We start from the raw sequence: 26615 nt of genomic DNA on the forward strand, positions 1-26615 counted from the left end.
TAGTGGTATAAGGCTTCACTTGTTAAATTGTTTACATGAAAAGTGAATTTAAGGGACAGTGGTGATTACGTGGTTCACAAACATTGCAAAATACAGTGTTCACAAAAGCGACAGACAGAGCCGGCCTATGGGAAATGTGGAAAGGTCTGAAGGGGGGGGAGGTCGGGGGTCAGACATTGGACCTGCAGTAAGGGCAGCTGGGAGCAGGTTGGAAATGTGCATCCCGGGCCCCATTCTGGTCCTGCTGAAGCAGGAGCTGTGACAAGACCACAAGGAATTTGAGGGTCACTGGTGCTGGAGGAGCACTTATAAGGGGTTTTGTAGCTGCTAGAGTGTATGAGAGTCCCAGGTTTCAGGAAGAGGTGATGGGGCCCTCACTCCTTCCTCTCCAGCACCTTAGACACGCACACACAGGCGTGGCTGTGCAGGTGTGCGCACATCGGGGTGCATGCCTTCACCGATGCACATATACCCGGGCCCACACACTCCACCTGGGCAAGGGTGCCCCAGTCTTGGGAGGACTCTCCTTTTCTGAGCTAGGCCAGTCCCCCACAATCCCCACTACCTCTGTAGAACCCCCTGGTGGCTCCTATTTGCACTGTGAGACTCTGTGCTTCCAGGAGACAGTGATCACATGATTTGCTCAGCAGGGAGGTGAGAGCAGTCACACCCACGGATTTTGCCTCAAGTCCCAGAGCCTAGCAGATGCCTGGCACATAGTAGGTGGACAGTAAATACTTGAACGTCTGAAGAAACCTCCCGTCACCTGCTCTCCCAGAGTTGGTGATGGTGGAACAGTCGAGATTCTGCAGCAGGCCTTTCACGCATCACCTGGCCTTAACTGGGACTCAGCCCTGTGCCTGGCGTTTGGAAAAAGAAGATGAATAAGACCTGACAGCAGCCCCAGCCCAGAGGGGACATGTCCCTCACGCTGCTTATGACAAGACAGCCCTGTGAGTGTCAGAAACCAGAGAGGCCCTGGCTGGCGGGCGGGGAGAGGGAGTGCTGAGCGCTGTGTCCTGGCTGTGACCAGGTGCTGAGGCTTCTTCAAGAGGGTAACATTTTAAAACTGGTGGCTTTCTCCTAGGTCAAGAAGGGAAGAGGTGTTTCTGCCAGAGGGGAGTGCTGAGAAATATAAATCTGTGAGCATTTTCCTGAAGGTGAAAAGTCTAACTTCTCTGACAGCCTAGGTGAGCAAGGGTCAAATTCCTCCTGGTTTTACAGACCAGGCACAGGAGTTTGGACTTTATCTTGTGGGGAACAGGAAGCCACTTTGTTAACTAACACAGGGGGGCCTGGAGTGAGTGCGCTGCACAGCTCTAGTTGGGGGTGAGGGTAGAAATGAGGGCTGCTGGCCTGTGACCCATACCCAGACAACAGTCAGCCGGCTGCTGTCTCCACCTTCCTCCTGAAGACAGATAGCTCTGGTTTGCTGACTTTCCATTCTCCGGAGCTGGGTCCCGACTGGCATGTGACACAGAGAGACAGCACAAGCTTGTCTCTAGGGAGATTTCTTCATACTGGAGGCCCCAGGGAGCATCCACGCCAGGCTGGCTCAGCTCTGCTGAGAAACCTGCGGCCCCAGACTCCTCTGAGGGCTGAATGCCATCCCTTGCCTCTGCCACTCAGAGCAGCCTCCCAGTCCCAGCGCCGGGGTGCCACATCCTACCGGCTGTGCGTGCATGCCAACCGGAACATCTTCAGGAGACGTGTAAGCCTATTGTTAAACAACCACTATGTAAAGCTTGGTTATATAAACTAATGAATAAGTGATTTAACACAGAGGTCACATTCAAAGCCCCACACCCTGATGATTACCCTCAGAGTTATCAGCTGCTCTTGTATGATGGAACTGATATGCCTACTGCACGCTGCTCCAACGCCACGCCACACTGTTGGCCTTGCACCGGACACGGTGGGAGTGTGCACCCCCCACACATCAGCAAATCTACCAAATCAGAGTGTTTGCTGCAGAGAACCAGTGGTTAAGCTTCTGCCAGCCCACCCCCACCCCCGCCCACCCCACCCTTGCTTTGCAAGCTCACTGGGGACCGGCACCCCCTCCTCAAGCCTGCTCTTTCCTCTTCAGCAGCCACAGCAGCACAATGGTCTGTCCGATTAGCCTATCAGATGGTGTCAGGCAGGGGCGGAACCGCAGCGGGAGCCGGCGCCTGGCCCTCTTGCTCTCCTTAGGCCGTCTTAGAACTATCTGGGGATGTCTCCTTGAGCTGCCCACAGCCCCACCCAGGGCCTCACACCCTGGGCAGCCTCCCTTCGAGTCTGAGGGGCTAGGGCCTAATCCTGGGAGTGAGGAGTGCGTCCACATCAAGCCAACACACACCAAACTGCCTCTTATTCCAGAGGATAGGCAGCTATTCCGAGCCTCTCTCCAAGGCACCGGTGCCAGAGATGCTGGGACAGTTACACGAATAGAAGTATACATGCCGGGCAGCTAGGTGGGGAAAAAAAAACTAAAGGAAAAGATTGGGAAGTTGGACTTCATTAAAATGTAGAACTTCTATTAGTCAGAAAACACACCGATAGAATACAAAGGCAACCTACTGACCAAGGGAAGAAATTGCTAATACATAAAACTGACAGCTCACATCCAGGACATATAAAGAGCTACAAGTCAGTAGATAGGCAAGTCAATGAAAGCTTGCCAAGAAACCTAAACAGGCACTGCTTGAAAGGGTTTATTCAAATGACACAGTTAGCCTGGGGGAAGGTGTGTGGCCTTATTAGTCATTAGGGAAATTAAACTCAAAACCACAATGAACTATCACTACCCACCCACAAGACCCAGTAGAACTTTACACACTGAATGACAGTGTTGATGGAGATGCAAAGCATAGTGAAACTCTCATGGGAGAGTGGCGGGGTCTGAACTCTCAGGGAAATAGTTTGACAACAGCTACACAGCTACTAATAGTTAATGGTCCAGAAGCTCAACAGCTACATGCCCTGTGGCCCCACAAGCAGTATAATCTACTCACCCAAGGGCATAAACTTAGAATGGTCCCTACAGCTTTATCCATACAGCTTTATCCCCAACTGGGAGATGACACCAAGGTCCATCAGTCATAAACACATTCACATCATGGAATACTATGCAGCAATGAGGAAGAACAACCTACAGTCTGCCCTACCTTGACTCAGCCCCACAATGGTAAGCCACCAGACTCGTATACAAAAGAGCAGAGACTGGGTATGTTGGGTTTTGGAAAGGTCAACATGGTCAAAACTAACCATGGTGGTAGAAATCAGGAATGTGGGTTCCTTTGGGGAGGAAGCGAAGGGTAATAGGAAAAACACTTTCTATTATCTGAAGTTCAGAAATCAAAGTAGTTTCTCCTGCTGGATTTCAGGCTTGTTCTGCTTTGCTCTCTGGAGATAAAGTTCAAGGACTGGTATGTCTGCCTTCTTTACTCCCCACCCCTTCCTCTTCTGCCAGCAGCCAGGCAGGAATTGCAGGGAAAGCAGCTAGGGACTGTCCTAGAGGACTGATTTCATGTGGACTTCAAGTGAGATTTCCATTAGCAATTCTACTTTTTATCTTTTTTTAGCTCTATGCATTTTTTTGATGAAGCCTTTTCTTAGCTCTTACTATGAATTGTTCAAATTGTGTCATGAATACCAACTTATTGAATGTGTTATTCATTCATTCAGCCTATTGGGGACTTACAGTAATAATGGCCTCTTTAATAAGCAGGTATTATGTGCCAGGTAGTAAGTAAAGTTCCTAATCAATTCTCACATGATTCCTTGGGAGGAGAATAGGTTTGACCCCACTACAGATGAGGAAACAAAGGCTCAGATAGGTTGAGTGATGCAGCCAAAGCCACACAGCTAAGTCAGTGGCAGAGCTCACATTCAAAGTCGGATCTTGCATTACTCCAAAGCTAAGTTATCAAGCCTAGTGACCACCTTGGACCAAATCACCACACAAGACTGGTAGAAATGTGAACTTTATAAGGCCCCAGCTTGAGCTTCGTGATTCAGAATCTCTGGCCCCTAGGGTGGCCTGGGCAGTAGAGTTAACACAGCAGTTGCTCAAACCCTGGGCGCTGGTCCACCTGACACTGCCCAGCCAGACTCCGCGGACACACAGGAGGCACACCAGTCAGTCTCTGGATGGAGGGAAATGGGGCTCCCTCTTCCTCCAGATGTGTGGGGGTCCCCTCCCTACCTTCTGGTCTCTGAACAAGTGTCATGTCAAAGAAACTCTCTGACCAGCCCATGCACACCCTCTCCCCCAGAGGCGGTAACCTCTGCTGACTTTGGTTTTCTCCAACTAGGACTAACCATGCAAAGTATCCTTTCTGTAGGTCAAAAATAGTTAAAAATGGGACATTTGACCCAGCCCAACTTCAGGCATTTCCAGTGTCAGCTCCAGGAGGTTCGGATATGTTCCTGCCATACCCCTGTCCTGAGACAAAGCCCGGTACATAGTATGCACCAATAAATGATGGGTAGGTGGTTGAGGGCACCTGGTCACGCCCAGGAGCTCTGCAGCCAACACACAGGCCCGACGTCCAGCGCAGAGACCCGGCACCGCCCAGGACCTGGTAATCTCGGGCGCCTTCCCGGTCGCGGCGGCCAGGCGGGGTGGGGCTCACCGTCATCCATTTACCAGCCTCGCCCCTCCGACAGGCGCGCCGTTAATGAGATTAGCAATTAAAAAGCGGGCGGGCGGCCGCGACGGAGGTGCGGGGCCACCCCCAGGCCGAGCCGGGCGGGACGGCGAACCTGGAGGCCGGGCACCGAGGCAACTGTGCGCGGCGCTCGAGCCGGAGCCGAGCGCTCGGAGGTCCGGGGCCATGGAGAAAGCGCGGCCGCTGTGGGCCAACCCGCTGCAGTTCGTGTTCGCCTGCATCTCCTACGCCGTGGGCCTGGGCAACGTGTGGCGCTTCCCCTACCTGTGCCAGATGTACGGCGGAGGTGAGTGCGGGCGCCCGGCGGCGCGGCGCGGGCCGCGCTTCCCGCCGGGACCCAGGCGCTGTCGGAGCAGACCGGCAGCCAGTCCTGGCGCCCGGGCTGCGCCGCCGGGTGGGGTCCGCGTTCCAGGCTGGTAAACTGGGACTCGGGAAAGTAAGTGGTTTGCCCCAAGTACAGGACATCTCAGTCCGGCCGGAGCGCTTACCCAAAGGTGCCCGCTGACGCCCTGGCAGTCCCCGACCCCAGCCCGGAGGATACTGAGCCTCCTGCCAGGTGTGGCGGAGCTCCGGGCTCAGGACCAGCGGGTGCAGGCGGGGGACACCCGCTCGCTCCCCCGGAGAGTGGGCTGTGATCTGACCTCTAGAGCGTGAATGTTACATTTAGCGTAAATGTGACATATAAGTGTAAAAAAGGGACGTTACAGTTAAGTGTAAAAAGTGAGCAGGAAATTGTCTTGTTCCACAGAGCCTGGTTTTCCAACTTTCAGAACTAGAACTTTTATTTTCATCAGCACAATTTGAAACTCAGGTTTAAAAGGCTCCTGAGCCATTCCTTTTCGTTTTTTATTAAAAGGTTGGTCTGGATTTGGAACCACAGAAAGCAGAAAGGCAGATCAATCTGGGGAGAAGTTTTTCTTTTTGTTGTTCAAATATTCCCTCTGCAGTCTCACAGCACACACTCCAGCTAGCCAGGCAGCAGCCCCCACACACCCCTAAACGTTAGAGCTGGGCTCTCCCTGACTTGGCAGGAGCCGCTGTGAAGGCCAGGTGCCTTTAGGGAAGGCAGTGTGGCCGTAGGCATTGAGGTGGCAGCATTCATGTTTTTCTCACTTGTTCCATTTCTAGAATTCTACTAATAGGAATAATCAGAGTTGTGACAGAGGTGGGAACAGAAGGGGCTTCATCTTCTCACTGGAGTAAACACTGGACGCTTCCTAAGCTCTCAGCTAAGGAGATTGTTCAAGAAAGTTTGGACCAACCAAACCGGGGTGCTTTTTGCAGTCACTCAGGGGGTGTTCTCAAGCAGTTTATATAAAGATAAAATGGAGGGAGTAATATATTAAATGGGGGGAGGAGGAATCAGTTTCAAAACTGTAAAAGATGAATGATCTTGATTATGTTTTAAAATATATTTATTTTTTATATATTATATTTATATATGTATTTCTCCAGAAGAGACTGGAAAAAAATACATGCCTGTGTTAATAGTTATGTCTGGGGGGGGTTTGTTTACCTTGAAGCGTGTGTGTGAGTGCATGCATGTGTGTGTGTGCTGTCTTCTATAATAGACAGAAATGTTTCCTTCCCCGTGAAGAACCATGGAAAACGTTAGACCCACGTATTTACAAAATGGAGCCCATTTAATAAGACCAAGACCTAAAACACTCCCCTCACTGACACCAGTTCAAAAAACATTGGGGGAAAATGCTAACCCACAGAATTCTTTTAATAGTGTATTCTTAATTCTCTGACGCCTTTTTTTATTATTTGAAGGGCATAAATACATCCTAATTATGTGAAGGGAGTGTGTTGCCATATGCTCTAACAGCTTCAGAGCTGATTTTGAAAGAATTATTGTCAGGATGACATTTCCACGTCACTCTGTTCCGCACACCTACCTACTGTGACACCTTTATCCTGGCTACGAGTTTTCCAACCAAGGCCAGGTAAGCCTTGCTGCCATGTGACTATTTAATTCCTTGTTTCTCACAACACCATTATCTGAATAGTCTGCAGGTGGACACAGGGGAAGAGTGGTAGTTCTGAAGTAGGCAATAGGAAAGGAGTTGCTGGAGAAACCACAAGCCCTTCGGGACTCAGAAGGAAGAAAGAAGTATCAGACTGGAAGGGGGATGGGTAGACAGGTGGCTGATGGTTGAGACACACATGGACACTGGTGAGAGCTGGACTGGGGCATGGTGGGTGGGTAGGTGGAGGGATGGAGGTGAATGGGTGTCGCTGAACAGATGGCATCCTCTCAGGCGAAGATGTCTCAGAATAAAGACCAAGCAGACTCTCCTGGCACAGCAAAGACTGGACCACCTAACACCTGCCCCTATTTCTATTCCATTTCCTGCCATTCATCTTCCAACGTGCCCGCTACTTTTCTGAACAACCCTGTCGCTGACTGCCTACTGCCCCCCTCTACACTTTGCCCGGCCTATGTCCTCACCTGGGATGCCCTGCTAGCCAGGAACCTCCCATTCGTCTCTGCAGGCCTGGCCAAGGGCTCTCTTCCCCAGTCGCTCTCCCGGACTGTCCCCTCCGCCTGGCAGACCAAGCAGCACCTGCCAGAAGGACCTCACACGCGTTGTTCAAGAGCCGCTCTGTCTCCCCCTCCCCCACCGCTAGGAAGTGGCAGGACTGGAGGGTGCTCCCAACAAATCTGTCAGGTGAATGGACCAGGGCTCTCAGCAAAGCCTAGGGGCTCTGGAGTCGGGGCGCTGGAAGTGTTCCGAGCTTGCTGTTCTGGGGTGCCCAGATTGGTAAGTGCTATGCTGCACTTTTGCAGATGCATTCTGCCTTTCAACTAAAGGGTGAACCAACCACATCATGCAAAGCTCCAAAGGGACGTATAACTTCCTCCAAAACAGAGCCAAGACCCGCCACCCCACAAACAAAGAGGCTGTTATAAAGTCCCAGACCACGGGTGCCGAAATGCTTCCCATAATAACACGGATTAGGGGCCTGGGCTCCTTCCCTTGGGGCCCTGCCCTGCCGGGATGCCTGTTGCCTTCCTCCTCTCAGGCCAGGCCCACAGGAGGAATGTTAATTCAGGAGATTACATTCCAGGTACCAGCCGCCTCGGTGTAGCCCGTGGCTCCAAAGAACAGAAAAGGCGGCCAAGGAAAAGCACAAGGTCGCTTGAAAACATGCAGTAGGTCTTGGTGACGCGTTCAGGACAGCAGTTGTTGTGCAAGAACAAACTGGGATGCAAATGAACTGTACACTAACATGTAGAAGAAAAAGGCAGCGGCTGAATTTGCCGATGTATTGATTTTGATTATAAACATGCTCCAACCATGGAAGAAACATGGAGAAATGAGGATAGTTGTGTGGCAGGTGGAAATTTGGAATTCTCTTCTCCTAACTTCCCTCTGTGTCATATCATGAAGAGGAAGACGGTGCTGCCTCACTGGCCGGTCATCTCCCCTCGTGGCCCCTCCTGCCCTTCTCTGGGGCATCAGCGCTGCCTGTCAAGCGTCGGCCTCCCTGGGACCTTACAAACCACACATCTCTGGACCCCAGCCCCGCCAACGCTGACTCAGACCTGCGGGGAGGGCAGGACTTGCCTTCCTGACCCCCGCCTGAAGGCACCCCCACCACCTAGCACCACACTTTTGAGGCAGCCCCACCTCCATACCTGCCCAGGTGCGGGGAGCCCAGAAGTGGGTGCTGGGCAATGTTGATGGCTTTGGGAGGGCAGCAGGAACTGACGCCTAGCACCTGCTGTAACTGTGGTGTCAACGGTACCAGTTCACACCCGCAGCGTGCCCCACAGTGGGCTGGGAGGAAAGAGGCTGCTCTGAGGCTTCCCTGCCACCCTCAGAGCTGCAGCCTCCTGCCAGGTCAGTCCATGGTGGGGGGGGGGAGTGGCATCACAACTGCTACTCACTTATACTGTGTGTGTGTGTGTGTGTGTACATGTGTCTGACTTGCAGTGTTAACAGTGGGACAGGAACCTGCATTTCAAAGGTTATAAAGTATTAAACACATGCTTCCCAAAGTAAACTCAAAATACGGGGTCCCAGCCCCCAGGAAATGTGGCCATGGGTTCCCAGGCCAGCACCAGCTCTGCTGAGGCTTCTAGGCTCAATCTCGGTAACAGCCAGGCCGCGCGTGAACAGGGGCCCCGGCGTGTACAGCAGGCACAGTGGGAAGCATTTCTGCAGGTTTTCTATTGGCTCTTCGTGGTGTTCTCGGGGTCATTCCGCACCCTCAATTTAGAGATAAAACAAGGTCAGAGAAGAAAGGTTTCTGGAGGATTGGGAGGCCCCAAACCCCATCTGCGCCTATGCCTCAACTCTGCAGGCTCCAGGCTTCTGCCTCACCTGGTAAAGGCAGGACTAGCATCCCTGCTGGCCGAAGTGACTCAGAGCTGCAGGGCCCAAGGCACCCTCAGCTTCACCCTGCTAAGCGCCTGTGCCTGCAAAGCCACCTCCTGAGAATCCCTCCTGTCCCTGGTCCCGCCTCCTCCAGCCTCTGCCCTTCCCCAAACGCTAGTCTCCTCCCTCTGCCAGGTGCAACACCTGCTAGTCACCCTCCCAGGGATCCTCCTCCCTAAATTAAAGGAACTTGCACCCCAGGCTCCTCCCTCACTGAGCCACAGCTGGCGCAGTCTGAGTAGACTCAGCCTGCCCCAGGCAAGAGGGCTTGGAGCTCAGAGCAGCAGGGGTGCCTGAGTCCCACCTCAGAAATCTGACTGGCTTGGCCTCCCGGGTGGCCTGAATAATAAGCATTTCACAGCTCCCCAGGGGATCCTACTGTGCACCCAGGTAAGAATCATCTCCTCCTCCCCCCCACCCCCCAGATCCCTTTTCAAATAGAGTGTAGAAACATCAAATGACATCAGCCTTCCAGGGGCTTCACTTTAGTCACTCAGGAAAGTCACTGAGTGCCGAAGCCAGTGGGGTGCGGGACATTTACAAAGGCGGTGAGAGCCTTAAAGTGCAGGGACTCTAGGAAACTTTTCCACACAGAACAGGAGGGACTTTAACAGGGGGCTGTTCGGAGGCTTCACTCAAGTCATTCAAGAAGGACGTGGACCCAAGGAACCCAGGAAGGCCGCCAGCAGGAGCAGCATTCACACTAGGCCTCCACAGAGGAGTCAAGCCCCTCAGCTAGGCTCAGGAGCACGGCATTCCAGGCGGAAGCACACCATGTGCCCCGGAAGGAGATGGCTGGAGCTGTGGCCATGATTTGGCGCCAAGCACCCCAGCAAAACCGGGGGGACAGGAACCTGGAGGTGAGGAAGGCCCCCAGGGATCCCAGCTGATGGGTCTTGAATTATAACAGGCTGGGGAGACAGCTGAGGGGAGATGGAGCTTGGCCCTGACAGCAGAGCCAGGAGGACAGGGGCAGGTCAGAGCCCCGGTTTCCAGAAAGGAAATCGGGGCCCTGGGGGGGTAGCTAGCTGGGGAAGGAGTGAGGGGAATGAGGAAAGGGTGGGACGGCTCCATGGGATCCAGACATCTTCAACTAAGCCGTCAGCAAGAGCAAGGCTGACTTTTATTTTTCTCACCTGTGTCTTTGTTTCCCAAGTTGGCTAGGTTTTGGCTCTGAATGGGAAACTTCTGGGAGAAAGCCAAGAGTGAGGCGAAGAAGACGTTAGGTGGAGTGTTGCAGGAGAAGGGCGGTGGTCCCAAAGCATGTTTCCTGGACCAGCTGCACCATGAGACCTGGGCATTGTTACACATGCAATTTTTTTTTTTTAAAGATTTATTTATTTTTACATACAGACTGGGGTACAGGCCAGAGGCTCAGGGATGGCAAGAGGCTTCACCAGAGACAGAGTGGGGAGCCGAACAGGCAGATCAATGAAGACACTGCTGAGGGGAGCAGTGGGCGGGTCAGGAGAGGTCTGCTGCGCCATGTGGATCTCCTTCGGGGCAGGCGGGAATCAAACTCATGCGGAAGTGGTTTCAGCTTCTTAGTGCTGTGCTTTAACCCGCTTCGCCACCAGGGAGGGCCTACACATGCAATTTAAGGAGCACGCATGAACAACATCAGGTTAAAAAAGCCCCGTGTGGGTTTCCTAGAGGACATGGGTGTATACATGGAGGAAGCGCAAGAGACTGGAAGTCTGTATAAACTTTCCTGTGAAAGAGCTCACGCTCATCTATTTTTGTCTTTGTGAGTCTCAACAGAGACAGGGCAAGCGCAAGGGCTTGCTGAGGGCACTTTCCTCTAGAAAGGAACTTCTCTTCTCATGAGATTCTCGGGTTAGCAAGCAGACAGGGTACTACCCACAACAATTAGAAAAACAAGCAGCCCTAAAATAGCATAAAGGTATATGTTCGGGGGTAATAAATATAACACATGTGCTTAGTCAAAAGTTTAGGAAATCAAGAAATGTACAAAGAAATAAAATACAAAATCACCAAAATTCCAACACCCAGAGGTCATGGCGGTTAATATTTTTTTTTTTTTTTTGCTTAAAAAGGTAAACTATATTTTATATGTAATTCAATGTCTTGCTTTTTTAATTTCATCTATTAATATAGTTTCAAATCATTTAATAGTCTTTGAAAATATGCATGTCAGCATCTCTATAATATTCCATTTACATATGTGTCCTAACTTACTCACCAATTCTCCAATATGGAACTTGAAGTTGTTTACAGTTTTATACTACTATAACCCAACTGGTTATTGTCTTTTAGTGGAAGAATTTGTCCCACTACATGGACTATTATCATGTTATATTTAAAGTTATTTTTCTTCATGCTTGTACCGCCTTGCTTTTTACTTTTTGTTGTTTTCAGACTTTGCTTTAACCTTTTGTAATATAAAGTTCTTTGCATTTTACTTCAAGTGGCTTTGAAGGTATAAACCTACTAGGACTTAAATTTTGGAATAAAAAGTGTTCTTATTTTGTCTAGTTATCAGTTTCAAGAATGAAATGTTTCTATTGCTATCATCATATGGACATTGGAAATGTTAGCACATTTTCATTTCCTCCTCTTTCCCTGATCCCCACTCTGCTCTCTAGTACTTCAGACATGTGAGGATTACTATTTTCTTTTTTTAAAGATTTATTTACTTATGCCTATAGAAATGGGGTACAAGCCAGAGGTGCAGGGACAAAGATAGGATTTACCAGAGACAGAGCAGGGAGCTAACAGGCAGACTGATGGAGTACACTGCCGAGGGGAGCAGCGGATGGAGAGGTCTGCTGCTCAGGAGAGGTCTGCTGCGCCATGTGGGTCGCCTCTGGGGTGGGAATCGAACTCACACTGAAGCGGCTGTGTCTTGCTTGCAGTGCTGCGCTTTAACCCGTTGTGGCCGAGGATGGCTGTTTTCTACTGATACTGTGTCTTCTCGTTTGAGGATTACATTTTTTATTTGTACTGTTTCATAATGAGAGCACCAACATTATTTTTAGAATTAATCTTGCTTACTGCTAGTCTGTTCTTTTACAACACAACTCCACATTCAAGTTCTGTACTTCGATTCAAGACGGACTGGATGCAGTTCATCTGTAAGTCCTTTTTTCAAGTATAGTAAGTAGGAGATTCACACTCTAAGTCTGAGCGGGTACCCCACCTGACTCGCCAAAGCCTGACAGCACTGAGACATCACCCCTGTGCCACCAGGGAGGCCTGTAACGATGCTGTTCAGTTCTGCAATGAAGAACTCTGCAGCCAGATTTCTTTTTTGTTAATTCTTAGGTATCCTGGATAACTAAGACTTTGTGTATAAGTTTTGGTTCCAGATCACAAGCTGAATGTCTAGGTGTTGGGTGCATTTCCGTACAGAGCCCTTCCAGTGTGTGGGGGTGACTGGCAGAGCCATTGCTGTGCCCCACGTCGCTGCTGTGTCCTCGCCCTTGGTTCTCACCAGTGGGGAGTAAAAGTTTGGGTGCTCTGTCCAGGCCTCACTCCTCTTGTGTAATTTCCACCTCTTTGTCCTCCTCCTCTAGATTACAAGCTAATTTTTCAAGGTTGTGTTATTTTACCTATTGCTTCCCTTGGCTTTAATTCAATCACCATAGGCTTATTCATCTGCTTAATTTTTTTTGAGGATTTTTATTTCTTTTAGTCCAGGGTAACTGGGGTGTAGACCAGAGGTGTGGGGGGTGAGAGGATTCACCAGAGACAGAGTGGGGAGCAGAACAGGTGGATCTACTGAAATATACTGCAGAGGGGAGCAGTGGAGGAGAGAGGAGTCTGCTGTGCCCCCCGTGGTCTAGGTCCCTGGCGGGGGACCCAACTCCAGCTGTTGTGGCGGGCCTTTGTGGTAACAGTGCTAAGGGCCAGCCCCTAGGCCACCCAGGAGGCCCCCATAACTCTTTTCCTTAAACTGTCCTCTCTCCATCAGTGCCTGGTGCTGTCCTGTAAACAGAGAGTGTCCTCTTGGCTCAGAGACCATGAATTCTTGCAGTTTCTTCTGTTTACCATAGCAAAAATTATTTCAGAAGAAGACATCTGCTCTAATACTTTAAAGCAATTCTTTTATTTTGACCATAGTGCATTATCAGAGGTCTGACGATTTCTTTCTGATTGATGGGTCTTTTTAGGAGACCTGTAGGTGAACACAGATTCATATACACTCCATCTTACCTAATACACACACAAGAGAAAACCAGAGTTCTAAGTAATTTCAAATTAAGTTTTTTAATACACACCAACTTTAGCAACATGATAGAGTCTGCCAGATCTCGGTGTAATCTTTCTCTGACCATAAACTCACAATCTCCCCACCCAGGTAGACCCAAAGCTGTAGAATGACTTACCACCAATCATTCAACCAATACTTAGTGACACCCAACCCATACCAGGTCTTGTATTAGAAGGCATGAGCCAGGCAGACCCTAAGCCCTGCCCTCAAGAGCTGTTTAGGGCAGTGAGGATGGACAGAGTAGTAGACACAGGCCAGAGAGATGAGAGAGGGAACCCCAACATAGTCCGGAAAGGGTTCTAGAGGAAGTGATTTGGATGGAAGTTTCTGTGAGATCTGAAGGGCTCCTTCCTGCATTCAACAAATATCCACTGTGCTCTGCTCTCTGCCAAGCTTCATTCTGAGTAGATGAGGGAGAAGGCTCCCATGCAGGGCAGAGGCAGGCCAACCAGTCAACTAAAAGCGCACTGCTCTTTCACACCAGTGAGATGCTTGAAGGACAGCCTAGTGGGGTAAGAAGGGAAGGGAGCTCTCTGGAGTGGGCTCTGCAGGCCAGGAAGGCCGTAGAGGTTGCTGGGTTTGGCAGGAAGCAGAGGGACAGCAGTCCAGGTGGAGGGACAGCAAGGGCAAGCCTGCCGAGCCAGCCTGGCAGCAAGGGCCGGGTGGCTGCAGTGGAGCAAGGCAGGCGACCTGGAGGAGAAGACAGGCCTCTTCCCGGACCCCAGAGGCCACGGCGGCCAGCTGTGTGGATGTTACTCTAGGTGTGAAGAGAAGCCAAGGAGGGACCTTGCCAGGTGGGAGGAAGCAGAGAGTCACATGACCTGGGAATAAACCTTGAGCGGGTAGACAGTGGAGACAGTGGAGACGAGAAGACTTGGGGGACAGTGGTTGCCACACAGGCAGGGCCTGGGGCGGTGGTGACGAGTGAGAATTCTCCGGGCTAAGAGCTGGCGCCCTACCTTCCCAGTGGCAAAGCCCAAAACGAGGGACATTGCACAGAACGACTGGCCGGTACTTCTAGGGCGTCAAGGTCGTGAGAGACCAAGAGCTGAGGAGCTGTCCCAGGTGAAGGGACCAGCGAGCTTGGCAGGCGCCCGAGCTGGATCTGAGACCAGAAAACAGATAATTGTGGAATGTTTGGCACAATTATTGTGTGTAAAGTAATAGTATTGTTTCAGCGTTACTTTCTTGATTTTGCCTGTTGTCATAGGGTTATGTTGGAGAATATCCTGGGGCTCAGGAGGTACTAAAATATTAGGAAATACTAAAGAGGGGAAAAGGGGGGAAAGTAGTGGCTGAAACAAAAAGCTGTTTCCCACCGCGCTGTGGGTGGGCTGGGTACTTCCGCTGTGGTTTTGGGGGGCCTGTGGTTGGTGCTGCATTGGTTGGGTCTTGGATTTCCCTCCACTTGGCTGGGGCCTGCACCTGCCTTTCTACCTGGGATCTTAGCAAGCCATGTCCAAAGGGTGAGGGTAAAGCTGCAAGTGCCCACAGCCTGGGCACTGAACTTACGCTGCGCTTTTCCCCACACCCTATTGGACAAAGCGAGCCCAACATCACCCCCAAATACACCAGTGGGGAGATTGACTCCACGTCTTCACAGGTGACAGATATTTAATCTCCCATAGTCTTCCCCCTTGAGATACAGGGGAGGAAGTCTCCCTTTTGTCTGCCTCTCCCAGCTACCAGGGCTGCCCCCCACCCCTCTCATCCCCCCAACACAGAATCAGCATCCGAATTTTTATCTAAATGGAGCATGAGAAACTGTAAATGTGGAGAGGTATGAGTCAATGGAAATGTTTTCAAACGGATCACAAAAGTTTTCTTTTATTGAGATATCGGATGTGTAGAAAAATTATCTCATTTTGTTCTGAGTTTCAACAAAAGCAACCCGTTGTTACCAGCACAATCATGTGTCTTGAAGTCAGAACTTCCCCCATAATCACAGCTCAGTTTTCTGCCCCTAGAGTTTTGCCTCTTCCAGAATGTCAAGTAAATGTAATAATATAATCTGGCATTTTTCAGATGAATGCTTTTGAATTCACCCGTGAGTTCTGAATATCAGCAGTTTGTTTTCTTATCTATTATTCCACTGTATGGATATCTAGAGTTTATTTATCCATTCACCCACTGAAGCACAGTTTTTGACAATGAATAGAGCTGCTGTAAGCCTTCACGCATTGGCTTTTTTGTGTAAACAAAGTTTTCATGTCTCTAGAGTAAACACCTAAGAAGACAATCACTGAGTCACAGAATGATTTATGCCCGACTGTAAAAAACTGCAGCCTGCTCTCCAGAGTGCTGTGCCATTTTACTTTTCCCCTAGCAGCGTATGGGAGTTCCTCCAAATCCTTGCCAGCACTTGGTATCATCAACATTTCTTATTTTAGCCATTCTAGTAGGTGTGTGAAGTGTGAATTTGCATTTCCCTAATGAGCATGTGGTTGAGTCTCTTTTCATGTGCTAATTTACCATTCATGTATTGTCTTTATTGAAAGCTCTGTGTGTGTTCAAATTCTTTCACATTTTTTGAATGAGTTCCTTGTTTTCTCATTATTGAGTTTTGAGAGTCCTTTATATATTCTAGATACAAAGTCTTTGTCAGATTTGTTTTGCAAGTATTTTCTCATTTGTAGCTTGTCTTTTAATTTTCCTAACAGTGTCTCAGAGCAGAATTTTAAAATAAAGTCCAATTCATCAATAAGTTCTTCTCACAATGCTTTTGACATTGTGTGTAAGAAACCTTTGCCTAATCCAAGTTCATAACCTTTCCCCCTGTGTTTTCTTATAAACCTTTGAGAGTTACGCATACAGGTCTGTGATCCATTTTGAGAACTTTTTGGTATAAAATGTGAGAGATGGATTCGGGTTCATCTTTCTGCATATAGATTTCAATTTTCTAGTGTCAGTAGTTGAACAGTGATTGCAAATTACCAGGACTGTGTGTGTTTTGGATAGTGTGAGGGAAGGGGGTGGTGAATGGCTGGCTGGTGGGGGGGCGGCTGGGGTGGGAGGTGTGTGTGTGAGTTGATGGGGTTTGGATGGACGCAGCAGAGGCTACATGAGCAGCGCTCAGGGCCTCAGCTCCCACCTGGGAACGAGGCCCTGGAGTTCCACCATTCCCATGGGCAGTAGGCCATCCGGCAGCCCTGTCCAAGAGAAAAGCCTTCGGTGGACCTTGCCAGGTCTCGTGTGCTTACTGTTTAACACTCTGAGTGAGAATGAGCTTTCCCTGTACCCACTGGGGGTGTGAATGTCGCTCCAAGCAGACTGTGCCCACACAACCTTTATTGTCAGGTATTTTGTGGATGGAGCCCCTGGGCTCTCTTGGGCTCCTTGATATGGAAGGAGCCTGGTAAGGTGCTGAAACACGGGTCTGCCAGCGGGCAGGGAGCAGGGCCTCGCTCAGTCATCAAAGCGGAGCTGGAGTGAGAGGGAGAGAGAGGACAGCCCCACATTGGGCGCTGTGGGCCTCTGCTGGGTGCTCAGCTATGGCGGGGCTGCAGGGTGCTCCTGGGTCTCGCTGCCCCCCATTCTACTTCCGGGATCCCTCTCCTGAGGAAATAACCCAAGATGTGGGTCAGGCTTTGTCCCCAGCTTTGTTAGGTGGCAGAAAACTGGTACCCGCCTGAGTGCCAAGGATGGATGAAATGAACTCGGAGCTCATTGTCCTCGCTGTCCTGCAGCGCCTCAAAGGGCAACGCAGAGCCGGTGGCCCTGGGGGTGAGCCCTGCGCAAAGCTCCGGCCGGCGGGGGGCAGGCACTGTGCGTGCGCCCAGGGGCCTTTTTGAGAATCACAAGTTTATGTAGGAATATACATTTTGTCCCTGGCCACAACACTTTCAGGGCCAGCTTCTCCCATAGCCGGTCCTTCATCCCTGCAGCCCTCCCGCCAGGGCTTTATTTTAAGCAGAAGCCCTGCCCTCTTCTCACACTGCACCTCTGTCAAGCCCACTGCCAGGCAGCTGGCAGCTGCCGGGGGCTGGCCGCGAGGTGCAGTGCGAGGAGAGGGCAGAACCGGCAGGAGGAGCAGATCTCAGCCAGCAGCCTGGGAGATGTGCTGGGCACCAGCCTCCCTGCCCTGGCCATGTATCTGGTAGTGGGGAGGGCTCCTGTAGCCCCATTTTCACCCCCTGGTCCCCCACTGCCCCCAAGGATGTCTGTCTGCACATAGCACCTTGAGAAAATAAAATTTTAGTAGTCATAGTACCCTTTATTAAAATGAACTTTTAGACTGATGGTGACTGTATAGAACAGATATACATACAAGCTCCCGACAACACCTTCTTGTGGGGTACCATGGAGGCTGTGCCAGAGCCCAAGGCAAGAGCGTGGAGATTTGCAAATGGATGGGTGGAGTCAGGAGTGATACTGAAAATATTGAACAAAGAAGTGGTCCCGGCTCTTATCAATTATTATTCAGTCCGATAGAAGACAGAATGGGAGCTGAAGCATTGAGAAGGCACTCACAGAGCTTAGGACAGTGGCAATCAACCTCTCAAGATGGAAGTCTTTATAGATTTCAACAAATGATGTAGCTGCATGTCACCCATCCATGGATGGACAGAAAGGTGGATGGAGAAGTAGACTGAGGGATGGATGGATAGATAGGTGGGTGGATGGATGATTGGGTGGATGGGTGGATGGATGGGTGGGTGGGTGGATGGGTGGATGAATAGATGGATGGGTGGGTAGGTGGGTGAGTAGATGGATGGATGGATGGGTGGGTGGATGAATAGATGAGTGGGTGGGTGGGTGAATAGATGGATGGGTGGGTGGGTGGATGGATGAATGAATGGATGTGTGGATAGATGGGTGGGTGGGTGAGTAGATGGCTGAGTGGGTGAATGGATGGGTGGATGGATGGGTGGATGGGGATGGATGGAAAATGAGAGAAAAAGTAGGTGTAACCGATGGGTAAGAGGACTTACAGAGGCATGTATGAGAAGTTGGAAGAGTTGAGACAGAAGGTAAATGGGAAGCTAGGAGAAAGGGTGGGTGAAAGGCCTGGTATCTATGGAGGAATAGAAAGACTGAAGGGAGAGAGGGAGGGATGGAAGAGGCGCGCAGACGTTGGGTTGGCTGCAGAGGAAGGCCCCCTGGTGACGGCCTGGCTCTCGGCTCTGGCGCCCGCAGGCAGCTTCCTCGTGCCCTACATCATCATGCTCATCGTGGAGGGGATGCCGCTGCTGTATCTGGAACTGGCGGTGGGGCAGCGCATGCGACAGGGCAGCATCGGCGCCTGGAGGACCATCAGCCCCTACCTCAGTGGCGTGGGTACGTGAAGTGCTCCCTAGCCTCTCCCAGGTGGGCAGGAGAGTACCCGGGCAGTGTGGCTGGGGCTGGGAGTCCATGACAAGGCTCCCAGAGCAAGGGGCCCGCAAGAAGCCCGAGAGAGAGTCCTTGAGAGGGGTGGACAGATGGCCCAGGAGAAGATGCTGGCTGGTACGGACAGGGCTGGCGTCCCCCCACCGGGGGATGAGGAAGGGAGGACGCACATGGGACTGACACCACATTGCTTCTCTTCACTGAGCCTGGGTTTGCTCACAGATGAAAGAGCAAGAACTGCCCAACAATAACTCAGTGTTCTCACACCATTCTGGGAACCCACATAACCGCCCTGCTACTCAATAACAAGATCTCGCTTTTAGTGAGCACCTACTAGGTAGCAGCTGCTAGCCTGTGTGTGTGTGAGCTCACTTAAGCTTGCGCACACCACTGAGAGGTGAGAGAGGGAGGTTTCCTCCGTTTCTCCAGGGTGTGGAATCTGAGGAGAGCTGCTCATACCCACCTCTCCTTCACCTCCTCACGCCCTGTCCCAGACCTCTGGGACATGGATCACCTGCCCTGCAGCCTCACATCCCAGGGCTGCCTCTGCGGGCAGGAGGAAATTTGCCCGACAATGGCCTCCGTCTGTTCTGCTTAGTCCTTCCACCCCCAGGTGGGGAGGCAGGCAGGAAAGTAGGGTGACATCTTAGAAGCAAAGGCGAGTAAACGCATTTGTGGCCTAGTCTCGGCTGTAGAAGAAATGTGTCCAGCAGCCTCCCACTTCATACCCAGACCTGAACTTATTGAAAGGCTATTAATCTTTAACATGGAGGTGTGGGGTTTTACAATCTGCCCAAGTAAATGACCCCAAAGGGCTTCTCTGAGGCAGTATTTGTTGTATAATAGGAAAGATACCAGAGGTTTGTGCTAGTCAGGGTGCTGGTCGATGTTTAATAGGCGGCTCTCAAGGAGCTGGGTTCGAGGTAGGCCTAGAACACTCGAGATGCAGCGATGTACAAACTCCTGCCACAACCAGCTTCTAGCTGGTAACCAGATGCCCCAGACGGCTCTGCCAGCAGGCCAGACCTGGTGGGAGGCAGCCCCCGCCCCTCCTGACCCACCACCTCACAACTCTCCTCCCCACACCTGTAGATGGAGCTGACCCAAGGGGTCCCACTTCAGGTGAGCTGGAGGGAAGACCTGCTCACTTGAGGTGTGGCGTGAGACGTGATTGGCAGTGACAGTCCTTCTCACAGTGGGTTTAAGTGTTTGTTTTGCCACTCACTACCAGCCTAGTGGCCCTGGACAAGTGCCCAGCCCGGCTGTCTCCTGTGTGAAGTGGGCACAGTTAACACCCCAGCACAGCACTGTCGCCAGACTTACATCACATGAAAGACTTAGCATAACACCTGCACTTAGGTGCCGAAATCTGCCACCAACCTCCTGTCCGGAAAGTGGGGCCAGAGACAAACACTTAGAAGGTGCTCACAGATCACCTGCAACCCTCGGGGTCTCCTGAGATAGGCTTTGCCACCCCCAGCAAGCCTGCGGCCTCCCCAGGGCGGCGGGAGAAGAGCCTCCGCTGCTTCCCTTCTATTTCTATAGAAAATGTGGAAGGGGTTTTAACCCGTAGAAAAAGGGGAGCCCGACCCCTCACTGGGTGATATCAGTGAGCAGAGAAGAGCCCTTCTGCTTCCTTGCAGGTGTGGCCAGCGTGGTGGTGTCCTTCTTCCTCTCCATGTACTACAACGTCATCAATGCCTGGGCCTTCTGGTACCTGTTCCACTCCTTCCAGGTGAGGGGTGCCCACGCCAGGGTAGAGGAGAGCAGGAAAGGGTTAGTGCCCCAGAGAGATCAGGAAGTAGTGGGAAGAGCTGGTAGGAGCCAAGCACCCCAAGCCAAGTGGGGGGCTTCTGCACCTGGGATCCCTGGGCCCCCGGAATTGTAAGTCACGCCATGCATATATGTTTGAGTCTATACAGGCCCACAGCTCTCACTGGGTTCTCTCTGAAGGCTGTGACACCCGAGTAACAAGAGCCTCGGCACACTGGGTGGGAGAAAATCTGGGGAGAGCTGATGGGGGGACCCACCAACACAGTGGACGGAGAGCCTCCCTCCACACCGCCTCTCAATGTGCCTCACCCCAACACTCATCCTTCGCCATCTCTGACCCAGGCCAAGGCCCACGCACCCTGCAGACCAAACACCCCATTGTCTCCCATGTATTTTGACTATCCCACAAAACGAACATTTTAAATAGTCTCTGATTTAACCATAACCGTAGTTCTATAGAAAATACGGAAGGGGTTTTAAACGGTAGAGAAAGGGGAGCCCGATCCCTCACTGAGTGGCAATCTTTGTATCCGAGAACGGGAGTTTCCCATGCTCATCTGTCTTCCTCAGAGCTTGCCTTTGAGACAGAAACTAATGGGCAGGTGCCTCACCCTTTGCCACTGAGTCAACCCTTTATGGGACCAGAGCGAGCAGGGCGGCCATGGACTGTGGACTGACTCCCATGGCTCTCGGGGTTCACCTCCAGTCACTGGCCCTCTAGGGAGTGTGTGGGCGAATTACCTCAATCATAGGGCTAAGCCTGCACTGGTCTAGCCACCCACACCCAGGTCACCCCATCAGAAATCCCCCACCCCCCAGCAGGAAGGATGTTCTGCCCTGAGCTTGACTTCCATGAGTCTAGCCACACCCGCCATCCTCGTCACGGCTCAGCCGAGGCATCCATGGACACGGGCCGGGCCCGTCTCGCCCCTGCTTCCGAGCTCCGCGGCCTGTCCCGTGTGGCCTGTCCCGCGTGGCCTGTCCCGCGTGGCCTGTCCCGCATGGCGGGCCTTCTGCGCACTGCACGGTGACATGCCATAGGGGCTGTGTTGCATGCTGCGGGCGCTGTGGATTTCTGTGCTTCTGATGGTAACTTTTCAAGAGCAGAAGCCACACGTCCTTCCCTAACAAAGTCAAGCTAAGTATCCACTTTTCAAAGGTAGAATAAATGTGTCTCCAAAAGGGGACATTTTTTCTTTCTTTTTTTTTTTTTTTTTAACATTTACTTATTTGTGCATACACAACTGGGGCACAGGCCAGAGATGCAGGAGCAGTGAGAGGCTTCACCAGAGACAGTGGGGAGCAGAACAGGCCGACTGACCAAGTACACTGCTGAGGGGAGCGGCGGGCAGGTCAGGAGAGGTCTGCCACGTCACCTCCGGAGCTGGGGATAGAACTTGCATTGAAGCAATGGCGGCTTGCTTGCAGGGCTGTGTTCTAACCCACTATGCTACCAGGGAGGGCCCAGGGGGACACTTTTCTGGACCTCACAAGTGTGAGGGTCAGCAGTTCCTGAAAACTACTTGACTGAGCACTCCCCCTTCATAGGAGCCCCTTTGCCTGGAGCGCCCCTCAGCCTCCAGCCCCCACGGTCACAGCAGCAGCAGGTGGCACTTGCGCTTGCTCTGGGCCAGGGAGAGTCGCCCCACGTGAGTGGTACCTGCTCATGTAATCATGACCACGACCCAGCGACGCCCAGGACTTGAGTAGCTGTGAGACTGGACGCAGATGGCCTGGTCAAGAGATGAGCTGTTGCAGACAGCTCACCGCAGACAGGCCTCCAGCCTCAGGCTGGCCTTTCCCAGAGGGTCCTTGTGGGCAGAGTGCCACGGGAGAGACCGGGTGCTGGGAATGTGCCCACTCAGTGCCCTTCTTTCAGTACGCGCAGCTGCTACACCTGGCAGTGCCCGGGAAGAGCTCACCTGGGGGAGATCTTAAACCCCGAATCTGAGGCCCCACCTCTGACCGATGAAGGCCGTGTTACTGGGTACATCCAGACCCGGCATTTTTTTTTTAATTATTATAATAGTTTATTTTTACATCATGTTGTGCCTTTTTCCATCTCAGTTGTAATCCCTTTGGGCTTCCCATCACCGAATCACCCTGTGCCATCACCATAGTCCAGTGCACCTCCCTCCCCCCTCCCCACAGCTTTTGATCCCCATTCCCCACTCCACCCCCGTAAAATCTCTGGAATATAGTTGTTCAATATTATTATTTTCTCACCTGGACCCGGCATTTTTTTTTAAATAATAGAATAGTTTATTTTTCCATCATTTTGTGCCATTTTCCATCTCAGTTGCAATCCCCATAGGTTTCCTGTCACCAAATCACCCTGTGCCATCACCATAGTCCAGTGCACCTCCCTCCCCCCTCCCCACAGTTTTTGATCTCCATTCCTCCCTTTACCCTCATAAAATGTCTCTGGTCTATAGCTGTTCAGGAGGACCCGGCATTTTTTTTTTTTATTACAAAGTTTATTTTTACATCATTTTGCACATTTTTTTTTCCATCTCGATTGTAATCCCCGCGGGTTTCCCATCACCAGATCACCCCTGTGCCACCACCCTAGTCCCATGCATTTCCCTCCCTGCCCCCCCCCCCGTTTTTGATCCCATTCCCCACTCCACCCCCACAGAATGTCTCTGGTCTATGGTTGTTCATTATTTTTGTTATTTTCTCGCCTGGTCCATTATACTCCTGCTATGAGTGACACCATCCGGTATTTTTCTTTCTCTTTCTGGCTTATCTCACTAAGCAGGATCTTTTCCAGCTCCATCCAAGTTGCTGCAAAAGACATGTGTTTCTCTTTTTTGGTTGCTGAGTAATATTCCATTGTATATATGTACCACATCTTTTTAATCCAGTCATCTACTTTTGGGCATTTGGGCTGCTTCCATGTTTTTCCAATTGTAAATAAAGCAGCAATAAACATGGGAGTGCAGGTATCTTTTTCAATCAGTGTTTTTGTGTCTTTTGGGTAGATACCTAGGAGTGGGATTGCTGGGACCCGGCATTTTTAATGTCCCCTCTTTCCCTTGGGTGATTCAGTCTCCTCGCCAAGGGTGGGACTGGGGTCAGCTGGGGGCATGTGCCATGGGCCAGTGAGTCCCAGAAACCGGGAAAATGTCAGGTGGGTCTCCCCTGGGCTTCATGCCTTCGGGGGAGCCTTCCGCCTCCTGTGGTGCGTGCAGGCTGTCTCCGGGCACCTGGGTCCCCTCCACAGCTGTCCTTTCCTTGAGTCCTCATGACTCAGAAGCCTCGCCTCCATGCCTGTCTGTTTCCAGGCTAAGGGAGCCGTAGAAGTCACCCAGCGTCACTTCACTGCATTCTCTGGCCACAGCAAGTCTCGGCTGACCCAGATTCGGGGCACAGTAGCAAATGCCGCCCCTTGTGAGGAAGTGTTAGCGGCCTGTGGAAACATCCTGGGTCAAATTCCGATGGGCAAAGGACCCCTGATTGCTGCCAGGGGTCCCTCCAGCCTGGACCCCGAGCACTCTGGGATGTGCAGACCCTGCTCCTGCTGCTCCCTGGTAGGGCAGCCATGTCTCATGAGGTGGTGCCTTAGGCCTCGTTCTGTTTCCTACAAACTGCAGAGTTGAGCCCAGTGGGGTCAGGCTCACTTCTGTCCATAGAGAGTTTTTGCCTAATGAAGTCTAAGTTTGTGGAAACCAGATATGTGCATAAATAGTAAATGTGGGGCCGGTCTTGGCAGAGAGAGGTAGGACCCCTAACTCCTCTCATGCCAGAGTGAAACCACCGTGCACCCCTCAACTCAGTAGTCTATTTAGTACTTGGCCTTGGGTCAAGTTCATTGTACTGTTCGGACGCTCTTGTTGCTGAGTGACACCGAGTATAGTGTGACACAGGCCCAGCCCAGCTTCTCTATCCTAGGTGACATGACGGCTGTGGGGAGGCTGACCCTCACCTCTCCTGATTCCCAGGCCTGCTGTCTGGGGTAGGACGGGCCTGTCTCCACCAGCTCTCGGCGAGGGCAGACCTTGCCAGAGCTGGCTCATGACCTGTGGAAATAAGCAGAGACCACCCCAGGGAGAACAAGCCGAGGCTGTTTGGTGGCGAGGGAGTCTGCAGGGTCCTTTGCTCTTGGCAGAGACATCGAAGCCAGCCGGGGCAGCCAGTGGGAAAGAGGGCTGCTTGGTGTGGCCTGCTGGGCAGTCACAGGCACCGTGGGCCTGGGGCAGCTCCAGGCAGGCTGGCTCGGGGAGCCTATGTGGCCTTGTCTGGCTGGTCCTGAAAGGAAGGGCTCGCGCTGTGGAAGCTGGTGGTCAGCGGCCAAGTCCTGACCAGCATGTGCTAGGCCACAGCTGATGAGCCGGAGCCCTGGGGCAGGGTGCTGCCATTGTTGTGAGTCAGCGTTCAGTTGCTGTAGATGTGTGGCCGCTCTGATTCAGCCTCTCAGACACCCAACAGACTTCCACGGTCCTCAGTGAGCACCTGGGGGTTGCAGGCAGTGTGGCACCCCCTCCTCCCAGCCTCTCCCTGCCCTGCCCACTCCCAAGCCCCATGGGCATCTGCTGACAAACTCTCCATGCCCTGGCACAGGGACCAGCTCCCTTCTCTTCCGAGCGCCTCCTATCAGGGCCACCTACCCTCACCCCCCGCCCCCATGACATCAGCCTCGGCCCTCACCTCATTCTATGATGTTCCTTTGAATCCCAAAGGACCCCCTGCCGTGGTCTGTATGCCCCCTGAACAGCAACCACACAGGCCTGGACGAGGAGTGCGAGAAGGCTTCGTCCACGCAGTACTTCTGGTACCGGAAGACGCTCAACATCTCGCCGTCCATCCAGGAGAATGGGGGCGTGCAGTGGGAGCCGGCGCTGTGCCTCATTCTGGCCTGGCTCGTGGTATACCTGTGCATCCTGCGGGGAACCGAGTCCACTGGCAAGGTGCGTTGGGGGGTGCAGAGGCGTGGAAGGAGGGGCAGCAGCTGGGCCTCCTCCCGGCATGGGCCAGGCCGACAGCATCCTTCTGCCGTCAGGGTCAGAGCCAAGCTGGATGCTGCTGGCGTGAATCGCCTACCGGGTGGCCAGAGGTGCTTGCAGTTGCAGCTCTAAGTCGTGAGAAAGGATGATCCTTATACCTAGAAAGAGGAGCACTTCTATACACCGGCCAGTCCCCAACCCAGGCTCCCTGGGAGGCGCCAAGCAACCAGAGAGTGAATATCTCCTTCCAGATGATGTCTGAGTGACCGCTGTTATCCCCAAGACACCTAGCTGTGGTTCTGCTATCATCCTAGGGTTTTGTTTTTTTTTTTTAAGATTTATTTATTTATGCATACAGAACTGGCATACAGGCCAGAGGTGCAGGGGCGGTGAGAGGATTCACCAGAGACAGAGTGGGGAGCAGAACAGGCAGATCCACTGAAATATATTGCTGAGGGGAGCAGCAGGGAGACAGGACAGGTTTGCTGTGCCATGTGAGTCAGCTTCCTGGCTGGGGATCGAACTCAGGCCATCGCAATGACAGTACTGAGACTTAACCTGTAGGCACCCCCCCAAAATGTTTTTGCTGTGTGCCTTTGCTAGATTATTCTGAACATGATCCAAAAGAGCTAAGAGAAGCACCTAAAATCTGGAGCTAGATTCCAAATGGCCACCCCTTTATAAACGTGTGGCTAGAGGTCATGTCATGAAAACTCATTTATCCCCACCGCTTTCCCGACAGAAGTGCCCCGAAGCTCTACTCCAGGGGATTCCATTTATTAAAGCCCACGACTGTGTCCTGACCTCCTCTGTTGGAATCTTCCATTTTCCTCCTGGAATTTTCATAGATGGGTCAGAAGTGTCTTCTCCCAGGAGTTTAAGCCGGGTCAGCTCTCCAGCCATCCCCTCAGCTTCCCCGTAAGGGAGCATTGCTCCTTGTCAGGACTCCACAGAGCCTTTTGGGAAACAAGTTAACCTAAGGAGAAACAGAGCGGCCCTGAGGGTACCCTGGTCATGGACACTGATCACTGTCCCTGATTGTCCCCATTCCTTAATCTCCTTCAACTCACTGGCCAGGCGCTCTCTCTCCACTTACCCATCTCCCCGCCACACCTCTGCACTGATTTACTCTGTAATCCCAGGTGGATGTGTCGTTGCTCTTCTCAAGTCACAAAAACCTCTGTTAACAGTCAGTGTTAGCAGACACCTCCCACCCCACCCACCTTCCCCGGGGTGACAGGGCACGGGACGCCACTCTAGTGGCCTTGGGAACCCTTGGCTGGCTGCATCG

At 52.0% G+C, this 26615-nt stretch overlaps 1 protein-coding gene across 1 annotated transcript in view; it reads left to right on the forward strand.

Moving 5' to 3' along the window:
* Positions 1 to 4722: 4722 nt before the first annotated feature.
* The window catches only part of SLC6A20 (solute carrier family 6 (proline IMINO transporter), member 20), a 36047-nt gene continuing 14154 nt past the window's right edge, over positions 4723 to 26615 (forward strand). The window contains exons 1-4 of the mRNA XM_004676247.2: positions 4723 to 4941; positions 18414 to 18554; positions 20249 to 20340; positions 25061 to 25288. Coding sequence (XP_004676304.1) covers positions 4821 to 4941; positions 18414 to 18554; positions 20249 to 20340; positions 25061 to 25288 — 582 coding nt within the window. The 5' untranslated portion in view covers positions 4723 to 4820. The remainder of the gene's footprint in view (positions 4942 to 18413; positions 18555 to 20248; positions 20341 to 25060; positions 25289 to 26615) is intronic.

Source organism: Condylura cristata, unplaced genomic scaffold, assembly GCF_000260355.1.
Source record: "Condylura cristata isolate star-nosed mole 26May11 unplaced genomic scaffold, ConCri1.0 scaffold00004, whole genome shotgun sequence".
Taxonomy (NCBI): Eukaryota; Metazoa; Chordata; class Mammalia; order Eulipotyphla; family Talpidae; genus Condylura; species Condylura cristata.